Raw genomic sequence first — 10,854 nt, forward strand, 5'->3', positions numbered from 1 at the left:
AAAAGTTCTGAATAGTAGTATGAATGTCCTTGAAGAGCTGAATATTTTGATAGCTGAAATAGCTGAAAGTATGCAGAAGTAGAATTTTCCCATTCACTTGAATGGGGCAAAATTTTCAAAATAAAGCTAAATATTTCAAAAGTATGAAGTTTATAAAAATCCTGAAGAGAAGCATGAATGTCCTTGAAGAGCTGAACATTTTGATAGCTGAAATAGCTGAAAGTTTGCTGAAGTAGAATTTTCCCATTCATTTGAATGGGGCATGATTTTCAAAATAAAGCTGAATATTTAAAATGTATGAAGTTTTGAAAAATTCTGAATAGAAGCATAAATGTCATTGAAAAGCTGAACATTTTGATAGCTGAAAGTTTGCTGAAGTATGAATTTTCACATTCATTTGAATGGGGCAAGATTTTTCAGAATAAAACTAAATAGTCTAAAAATTATGAAGTTTAGAAACATTTTGAACAGAAGCATTAAGGTCCTTTAGGAGCTGAATATTTTGATACCTGAAATACCCCTGAAAGTATGATGTAGATTTTCCCATTCATTTGAATGGGGAAAAACTGTCAAAATAAAGCTAAATATTTCAAAAGTCTAAAGTTTAGAAAAATTCTGCATAGAAGCATGAATGTCCTTGAGGAGCTCAACATTTTGATACCTGAAATAGCTGAAAGTATTATGTAGAATTTTCCCATTCATTTGAATGGGGCAAAACCTTCAAAATAAAGCTAAATATTTCAAAAGTATGAAGTTTAGAAAAATCCTGAAGACAAGCATGAATGTCCTTGATTGGCTGAATGTATTTAGAGTTGAAGTGGCACACTGGGATGTGGAGAGAGGTAATTAACAGCGATAATTGAAGCTGAAGCCATTAGCTGCAGAAAAATTGCACACTGATCACCATTAGGCAACAAGACCCAGTCACAGGCTTAGTCAAGTCAGTGCTGTGGACCTGTCTCTAAGGACGAGGATACTACAGAAGGTAAACTGACCACAAATAATACAGTCTGCAGAGACAATAAAACAAAATCTAAATTCAAGAAGTGACTTATGAGCGAACAACTTTGCAATGAATCACCTGTTTATTTCCAACCTATCTGGTAGCACTTGAAGGGATCGATGACAGACTACACTACAGAAGTGTGCATGTATTTGTATGTGTATGTATGTGTGTGTGTGGGTGTGTGTTTGTAAACCACATGTGTGGCCTTCAGAGATGGCTGTGTATATTTCAGTTACCTGGCAACCCCTTTGAGAAAGTTGTAACAAGACACCATACAGTGTCAGACAACAGGGAATATGCACTAGCAAGTTACAGCATAACTACAGAAATACCAATTTTTTTTCGAATAGATAATTACTGTTGGATGTTTTAAAAAGGCCATGGTTCAAAACCCCTATCCTCAGCAAGCACTGCCCTTGAGCAAAGCATTGTTTTGTTCCAACTCTAGCTGCTGTTCTGTATCTAACCTCCCTATGAAAAGAAGGAAAGATTCTAAATAATATTATATAATATATAGTATAAGATTGACTGCATTCAGTTTTCTCATATGAGTGCATATCAGCTGAGTTCTTTCCATTACCATCAACACTGACGTCCTGACAGCCTCGGAGACGCTTTGCCTCAACTCTGCGGCGGTACCCGGTTTGTTGAGCCCCTGGGTAAACTTCCTCGCCTCGGCTGGAGCAGAAGCCATAGTTTAGCCCACCATTCATCAGACAACCAGGTATTTAGAAGACTAGAATATAATGTCCGTCCCAAGCAGCGCCGCGAAGGCTGAAATTCTGCGCTCCATGGTGAGATGCATAAATGCACACGGACGCTGCTTTATCTTGCCATTACACTTCTCTTAAACTTTATATTAGCTGCATGGGCCATAGTAGATATAGTAGTGTTCGATGCCGACGATGACTTTCCGGGTCAGCAGCAACCGGAGAGCAACATCCAAAAGCTGCTATGCGCTGTCCCGTCGGCGGAGGACCCTTGCGAAACTGTCACGCCCCCTTTATCAATACAATAAGTTCAAGTTCAAATTTGAACTTCAAAGTGTTTATTTGTCATATGCACAGTTAGGAAACGTGTTTCCCTGCACTGTGAAATTCTTACTTTGCCGTCCACATGAATGCCACAAAATACAAATGAAATATAAAGTAGATAAATAAGTAACACAAAATCTAAGGCACTTTAAGCAGCAACAAATGCAGCAGTATAATAAAAAAAATATAAGAATATAACAGAGAATAAGTAGTACTGCTCTCATATTTGAGGAGAAATAACAGGGAGGAATACATGCTACTGTATATAATATTACCACATTATTTCTAAGCTGTGACTGTGAGACAATAAACGATGGCTTTATAGTGCCTATTTATGAAATCTTCCATTTCTGGATCATGTTTCTATAACCGATGGTGGTAAAAAAAAATAGGCTACCAAAGTCCGATCTAAGTAGAAATGAACACCTTAATCGTTTCATGAAAACTTATAAAGTATTTTGGGGTTATATAACTACAAACCGCAGCGTTTTGCCATAAGCACATACCAACATTGCCACCTACTGGAATAATTTCTGCTTTAACCATACAGTCTGTGCTCTCGTTAAACTTAGTGTAAAGTTATTTGGCCACAGAGGCAGCAAAGTAATGCTAAGAGCTGAATGACTACTGATGCCTTTAGTAGTAATCGGAAAATACATTTTACACCAATTATCAGTAAACCCTAAAACTTTAAGGTTACTGCTGTTACTGCTGCTGCTACTAGCTTACTACTACTAATATTAAAAACAATAATAATAATACATATACAATACTGGGCTACTATTATACAAATAATTAATTTCTGTTGATATTCCACAAAAAATCATACATTTGTGGAACATTTTTCTGTGTGTTTTCATTAAAATCCAGGCCTTTTACATTCAGGATAGGCTTCAGGATGTGTCTTCTTTATTTTGTAATCCATGTTCAAATTGAACCTCTTTTTATTTTGCAGCTTTGTAACTAAGCTTTTGTTGACTATCTGTTATAGAAACGTTTCAGTTATAACTTACTGCTAACTCTCGGCAGCCATAGCCCATTATAATCTTTGAGTAAACGCAGCGTTTGCAGTAAATAAGAAATTCGGGGTTTACATCAATAGCCTGAATGCATCGTATGTTTACAGTGTGTTGTATCTATAGATACCGGAGACGAGTGGTCCAGACAAGCCTGCAAACGAGGCGTTCCCAGCCGCCCCGTCTGTCCGCCTGCCCCCCCTCCCCTCCCCCCAGCGGAGCTCCAAATCGTCAATGCCAAACGCTGCTGACTTCCGCGGGGAAGATCCGATCAAGTTACATCTATCTCCTCCATCGTCTGCGGGCACTGGAGCCATGATCTCCGTCGATCGCAAACCAGAATAACTCACCATAGTTGCAGACGACTTGTGAATTATTTTTGTCCCCACAACGAAGATCGTGAAATGAGACGGGACGCAGAAAACAAACTGGCTAGCTATTAGGCTAACGTCTGTTAGCTTCTATAGCAGTCATCTTACAATCTACCCCAGCTAATTGGCTAAAGGTTTATATACCAAAGTGGCTGTTGTGTCTTAAGAATGGGCGTTTTTTGAAAACGTACAAGTGATAGTCTGTAAATAGATGAATTAGTTGCGGGTCGGTTATTTTTGTAATATTTACTTTCTGTCCGAAGTTTTGTAGCACCAGACAGTCGTGCTAACCAGCTAGCATGTTAGCTAGCAGATATGGACGTTGTTTGTTGGTTAGTTGTAAATGGCACCTCCGCCAAATAAGTTAGCTGTTTGGTTTATCTGTACGGACTCTGCTGGAGTCGACAATAGGACTAACTTCACTTTGCTTGGCAGTTAACGTTAGGTATCCCATCACGTCAACCGACCCCAACACAACAGCGCCTCATTTTTTTATTCCCATCAATTCTCAATGTGTTGTTCCATGCTTGAGAGAACAGTTCGAGTAATTGAGCTGACGTGAGAAAAGGGGGGTGAAAACAAGGTGGTGGTAGCAAAAAAAAGAAGGGGACCAGAAGAAGTAAAAACGAGACGTACAGGAGCGCCAACCACAAGAAAAAGTCGATGTACACTGTCATGGCTGTGGGCCGAATCATAATGAAATCACTCGCCAAATTTGGGTTTTGCCTGATTATTCTCCTGACTTCTGTGGCTGGTGAGTGGCTTTGTAGAGAATTGATTTTAAAGCATGCAATGTACTTCTCATAAATATATAATGCTTTCCTTTTGGTTTCTGTTGTCTCCATTTTGTCCACATTATCAGATTTGGTGCAGATGTGGCGTGAATAGTATAAGCCTAAACCCAAATTGCCTTTATGGCCCGAGGCAGTTCCAATGTTGGTTGGTTTGCTGTCTGTTTGTCCATTTGCTTGCATAACTGTTTTGTAATGTTAATACAGACCATATTCCTTGTATGTTTATCAATCCATTCTTTAGATCCTGTTTTGTCCCTAGCTCGTTTCTGTGAAGCGCATCTGGTAGTTAAGCGAACCTTCATAGATAACTCCTCTTGAAAAGAGCAGCAAATGCACTCCTGGCTCCTTTAAATCATTTTGTTTACAGAGGTCTAGAAAAATAGGGCCAAACATACCGCAGTCCTTGTCTGCCAAGTTGTGCCCCCTGTTCAAGACTTTGGGCAGAAGCCAGGCTTCTGTGAGACCTTGAGCGTGATAAGATAGTAGCAGGCCTGCACAGAGGTGGAGGAACAGTGCACACAGGGGAAAGAAGACAGAATGTGTGAGAAGACAGAAAAGGTATTTTCCAAGATTTAGGTGATGGAACATGGTGCTTAGGCCTTGGCAGTGTAGCCTGGTTTGCTCATCCGGTACGTGGGTGTGAATGTGTGTATAAACAGCTTGTTAATAATATATTATCATTTCTGTAAGTGTGTTATTGTTGTGGCTCCTCCATCCATCCATAGACAGGGTATTATCAGAAGCTGAGAATAATAACTGCTGTTCCAAAGAGCTGTAGGGCTGTCACTTTTTCCAAAAAAATCATGCAAACAATGTTCAAACTGGCATGAAATTTGCTAAGATGACATAGCCCAGACATCATTGGTTTCAAACAGGTCATTACAGTTCTAAATGTTTTTTTTTTTACAACATTTGAATGAATGTTTGAAATTTGAATAAAAAGTGCCAGCCCTAAGGAGCCATAACTATTAACATTGCAGTGCCCAAACAGTGTTTCTAATTTCCTCTAAACGTGAAGTCAGACATAAATAAATAGAGAAGAAAATCTACTCTAAGTGAAGTTTTTCCTGAAGAGATCAGTGAAAATGTAATAATCAGCAGAATGTAAAGCTGTGATTTATCATTCTGGAATGCATGCTAAAAGGTTTCTCATCACAAAATATTACTGCCTTGATAAGCTCCCCTTTATGAGACATGTTGTGCAAATTAGTATTCCCTAGTTTAATTGTGGCAGTGACTGGCATTAAGGATTGATATATTCACTCAGTAATGAGTACAATGACTATTAATAGGTGCTTATATGTTTGCATGCCATGTAAACAGCCAATAAATCCAAATTGTTGCACTGTGTGGAATTAGGGCAGCAGTCAGAGTTGGTTGGCATAATGACTATAAAGAGTCAGGAGACTGTTTCATGAATGCAAAGCAGAGATATAGCAGTGCTTATTTTTTAAGATGATACTTGTAATGATGAAGATGAGAGGAAACAGATGGGTTTATTAGTCTGCGGGAGCATGTTAGTCATCTCTTTGACCTGGATCCTTTCCCTTTGCTCCCTCTCTCTCGGGTCCAGTAATATTATTGCCTCTCAGCATCCCCTTTCCCTGACTCGCCTATTACGTTAATTTCTTTTCCAAAATTATATTTCATTTTCTTCCAGCCACCATGTGTTTAACCCGTTTGCAGCTGAGCTTGGGTCATCCTTCCGCTCTGTCCCCTAATGCTTCTCTGACTAATCAGTGTGTGGGTGTAGTCCTGCGGCTCCAAAATCTGGAGTAGAAACAGTTCCAAACATGGCACAAGCCTGCAGACATTACCTGCGGTGTGACCACAGGTGTTCTTAAGTAGTGCCATTAGACTGGAGCTTGTCTTTATCCGAAAGTCTGGCATGTGAAGTCCTAACTTGTAGCATTTTCATGCTCCAAAGGTATGCCACAAGCTGCATTCAGGCCTTGTTTTTACTGTTGTCCCAGGTAAGCTGGAGGTTTGGGAGACCAAAGAGGATTAGAACAGAAGTAGTATACTATAGTGTAAAAAGTAATGCTCATTTGCTGCGCTTGTCCAAACGCTGAAGCTGTGTCTCATGAGCTGCATACTGTGGAGCTGACAGGCCCAATGTTCCCTAACTGGGCCACCTCTCACTACCCACCCTGGGCCACGGGGGACTCTCCAGCCTGTCGGCTCTGCGGCCACATCAACAAAAACTAAAGTTGCCGGTTTGAGATGAGACTCTTCTTAGAAGCTGCGAGTCTGTTTGACATGTATGCTAGCTCTGGGTGCCTGCAGAATTTGGTGAGCCAGGTGCAGACTGCTGTCAGCCTTGTCAGTTTTTAATGGCAAGGTTGGCTGGAGAAGACCGAGATGAGGATGAATCAGAATTACTTAAATGGCAAGTGTAGTTTGAGCATGAGGAGTTTGCATTGATGACGAGAAAATTCCACCAGTCATGTTGAAAACAAAGAAAGGAATGGCTGTAACAGTGCATAGAAATGTGCTTCATGTTTTATGTGCTGCAACTAAAAAATTAACATCGATTAAGAGGAGAGTAAGTTATGTGAAGTGTGAAAATAAAAATAGCTGAATGTGCATTATGGTCTTTTTAGAAGTGATGCAGGTTGCAGGTTTACCTCACTAGGTAAACGCAAGGATAGTAAATGGGTAAAAGTAGCACATAAAATGCTCAAAGCAGTTGTAAAACTGAGGCAACTAGGAAGTAGAAGAAGCAAAAAGAAAAAAGGAAAGGTAATAAGCTAATGCCTGCTTCCTCTGAGCCAGCAGTTGGCCAGCATTGCACAACTGGAGCAATGCAATTTAGACAGGTATATAAGGAAGGATATGAAAACATTGCACTCCTTTGATTCCACAATATTTTGCACTCAGTTCACATCATTATTTCTCGAGAAGAGATGACACTGACTGCAGCTTGAACCAGACCACTGAATGCTGGAAATGGTGGGGGCCATTTGGTCTCTAATACATCTAGTTCTGTGCTCTATTAGATGGGGAAAAAAAATCAATGTCTGTCTCTCTTAGTGCCTTAGTTTGAGTTCTGGCCAGAGGTAAAAGCAAAGCAAGCTACAGTAGGAGAGCATTCAGTTGGGCTTCTGTTGTGGCAAAAAGAAGGAATTAGTGGATGCTTTAGAAAACAAAAGGTGCAGCCTTGAGATGGTAACTCAGCGTGACAGCCTGTGATTAACATGAAGTGTTCTCCTTGACCAACAGAGACAACGAGTCTCTCTGTGGAGTATCGGCTCCACACTAAGAATGCAACCTGGAAAAGTTTGATATTTTTGATTTTAAAAATGACTTAAATGATTATCAGAATAGGAATAAATGCATTGTGGTCAATAATAGAGGTCTCTAAGCACTGAGGAGAGTATAAACCCTAGGATTAGCATAAATGTACCAGACCCAGACAGATACAGACTGAGTGGTGATGTTTTGGGGGGCAGTCCTAGGGCAACAGATGGGACAGATTAAAGTCCACATCCCCCCCATCTTTAAATTCAACTAGGAGACTTGGAAAATTAGGGGTGTCAGCAAATACCAGAATCCCATCCATCCTACCTCAGCAACAAGCATGCACCCAAACAGCAGCAGCAGATATGAGATGAGTAGGGCCAGTATATGCTTCTGATAATGAAAACACTGTGCACGTGGGCATACATACATAGTGCCTCTTTGCTTTTTGAACATCTTTGTCTGTGGATGCACGGAGGCTGGTTGACAGGGTGTGCACATTGGCAAAAGTAAACGACACCCAGAGAGAAAAAGGGCAGTGAAATATTTGTGATACTGTGATCAGCACTGTACAAATGAGATACAAGACAGCAGGAGTATGACAGATTTTCGAGTGGCTGCGGATGGTGCACGCATGGGTGCATCAAGCACATTTCAGTCTTTAGTCAAGAAAGGCTCCTCTGCTTCCCACCTCCCCTTCCTGCCCCTGTCTCCCTAATCTTGGATGTGATCTCGGAACCAGTTGCGGGCAGAAAACAGCCAACACATCAGTAACACTGGGTGACTTTTAATCAAGTCTCAGGCTGCACCATCTTGCATCGCTCCCGTGGGCCTTGACAGAAGGAAGGAGAGAGCCAGATTAGATTGCTGTTGTTTTTTAGTGGCGAGGCTGAGGGGGAGGGGATAGTCCAGGAGGGTGGGAGGGTACACTGAAGGCCAATTGGGTGAGGAGGGGTGGGGGGAACAGGGGAGATTAGCAAATAATTGGGCCATGGGTAAACACACAGCAGTGCCTGCCATCATCCAGTGAACAGGCCTGGAGCAGAAAACTACTCAGCAGCCTTTTGATATGAGCAAACCCTTGTTTGCTTGGGTCCCATGCTACACTGTCCTTCTCCTTTGTTTGTTTGTATATTGAGCTATTAAATCCAAATATATATTTCAGGGTCTGTATATGCCCGTTTTTTATAAGACTTAGGAGGTGTGCGGTCATTCCGTGCTCTTCATTCATCTCATGCACACTTGTTATGTGCAGCCTTGCCAGCACAATGAGACTATTAAATGTGTTGCGCAGCACTCAGTGTGTCATAATGTTATTTCAGTCAGACAGCCGGTCATGGTTGAAGGCAGGCAGAGGTTGAAGGGTTAGGGGATTGTGGGGATGTTTCTCAGCACAGCACTCTGCCTTGGGTGATGAAAGACAAAGTGGAGGATGAGGGTTAAAACTACTAGAGAGCTCATCAGATACATGAGTAGGATACATTTCTCCTGTGTGCAGGAGAAATTATGTATATGGCAGCACTGTTTCTGGCTCTGTCTTAATGCACTACAAATGAACTGAAATTATCTTTTCCCTTGTGATAATGAAATGCAAAATCTATTGTATTTGTGAATGAACACCCAAAATCGATTTCTAGATTTCCCTTTTATCTGCTTTTGCATAGTGATCAACATTATGAGGTTTTCCTTTCACAACCTTCAATCATGGTAAAACTATCTAATTAATGTGGGCATGTAGAGAACGACAGGAGATACTCTGCGGACTTCTGGTCTCCCAGTCCTGGTTACGGAGTGTTTGTCTGTGTGTCTATGGGTGTTGTCACCGGCACTGCCCTTCCTTCTATTGTTCCTTTATGTTTCTCCCACTGTTCCTTGAGTTCCTCCTCTACAAGTCATGTCCTCAATTCCATCTCTGACTCCCCACTCAGTTGTTGCAAAGAAGAAAAGATTCTTGTGGAGGCTGTCATTATGTTTAACCCTGTTAGAAATGGCTGCTAAAAAGTAAGGACATCAAGATTCAGCCATTCTACAGAGCAGGGGCTACATTTATAATTCCCAATTTCTAATGAATTTAACCATTGTTTTGCACTGAAGTGGCTTGATGAAACACTTTATTTAGGATACATTTTAAATGTCTGAGTATGTGGCTGCCATTCTGATTTAATGGTAGAGTTCCATGCTTCTCTGAGATTAGTTGTTTTTCACATCCTGCAGCTAGATGTGGCTTTGGGTTGAAATGAAAACAGTTCTTGGAGATTACTGCTTGTTTCTCTCTGGGCTTTTCTGCTTAGTCTTGTTTTTAAATAGCATTTGGTTTGATAGAAGGTGGGAAACAAAATCTTGTCTGCTCTGTGGTGACATGTACAGTATGACATAATTGTAGTTCATCTGCCATTTGAGGGTCATTTTACGACAGAGCCTATAAGTGTATGCTAGCGGAGGATAGTGCGCCCCGCTGGGAATTTAACCGCTGACCCTGACAGTGCTATTACCAACTTGCTGAAATCCACTTCCCTCATCAAAACAAAAATTCCTCCACATATTTAACCTTTATTTTGAACTCCTTTCCCACTCTGCATCTACACAGTGTGCCTCCCCCCTGTAGGCAGAGTCAGTCCCACAGAACAGTAGGCAGTAAGAAGCTGAGGGCAGCCGAGGCCCACAGTAGGCCAGGGTTGATAGCTTTATCTGCAGATGGGAGCAGAGGAGGAACATTGGCGCCATGCCCAACAGAGCTACCACTCCAAAGCGTCACCCTCTGCCCACACAGGCTAGCTTAACCTTGGCCAGAGCACAACCACCGTCCCCCCATATCAGACGCCCCCACCCACCCCCTTCCTGGAGGAAAGGGAGGAGCTGGAATTAAGAGGAAAAAATGGCACATCATGTTTACCTTATCTGAAAATATGCACAGCACCAGTCATGTACACAAATGCACATTCTGACACTGGCTCAAACTATTTCTCCCTGTCATGCCTCTCACTCTCCCAGATCACCTTGTACAGCTGGACTTATTCTGGCTTTTCTTCTCCCTCTAAAAACACATTGTGATACCATCTGAGGTTCATCCGTATTTCCTGTAAACCCAACATAGCAAACAAGCTTTGGCTGTGAGCTATGCATTAAATCAACTTAATATATGAGCTACGCAAGATAAGGCTTTAATGACTGTGTTTTCTTGGTGTTTTTGCACTTTTAGTTTGTTTTGAGCCCGTTGTTTGGAGCACTAATGTCCACTTTTCCGTTGCGCCTCTGTATGCTTCTGTCTTACGACCTTCAGACTACAGTTTAAATTGGTATTTTGTATTGATCCTCTGGCTTGTGAGAGGCAGCGGTCTTTGCATGCAGACATCTATTTTTCATTTGTGGATTCTTCCTCTATAGACAGATGTG

General features: G+C 41.4%; 1 protein-coding gene across 1 annotated transcript in view; it reads left to right on the forward strand.

Moving 5' to 3' along the window:
* The first annotated feature begins 3,187 nt into the window (after window positions 1-3,187).
* Window positions 3,188-10,854, forward strand: part of LOC109951513 (bone morphogenetic protein receptor type-2) — a 40,358-nt gene continuing 32,691 nt past the window's right edge. Inside the window, exon 1 of the mRNA XM_020586049.1 lies at window positions 3,188-4,181. Within this exon, the coding sequence (XP_020441705.1) occupies window positions 4,091-4,181 (91 nt within the window). The 5' untranslated portion in view covers window positions 3,188-4,090. The remainder of the gene's footprint in view (window positions 4,182-10,854) is intronic.

Source organism: Monopterus albus, unplaced genomic scaffold (assembly GCF_001952655.1).
Source record: "Monopterus albus unplaced genomic scaffold, M_albus_1.0 scaffold394.1, whole genome shotgun sequence".
Lineage (NCBI taxonomy): Eukaryota > Metazoa > Chordata > Actinopteri > Synbranchiformes > Synbranchidae > Monopterus > Monopterus albus.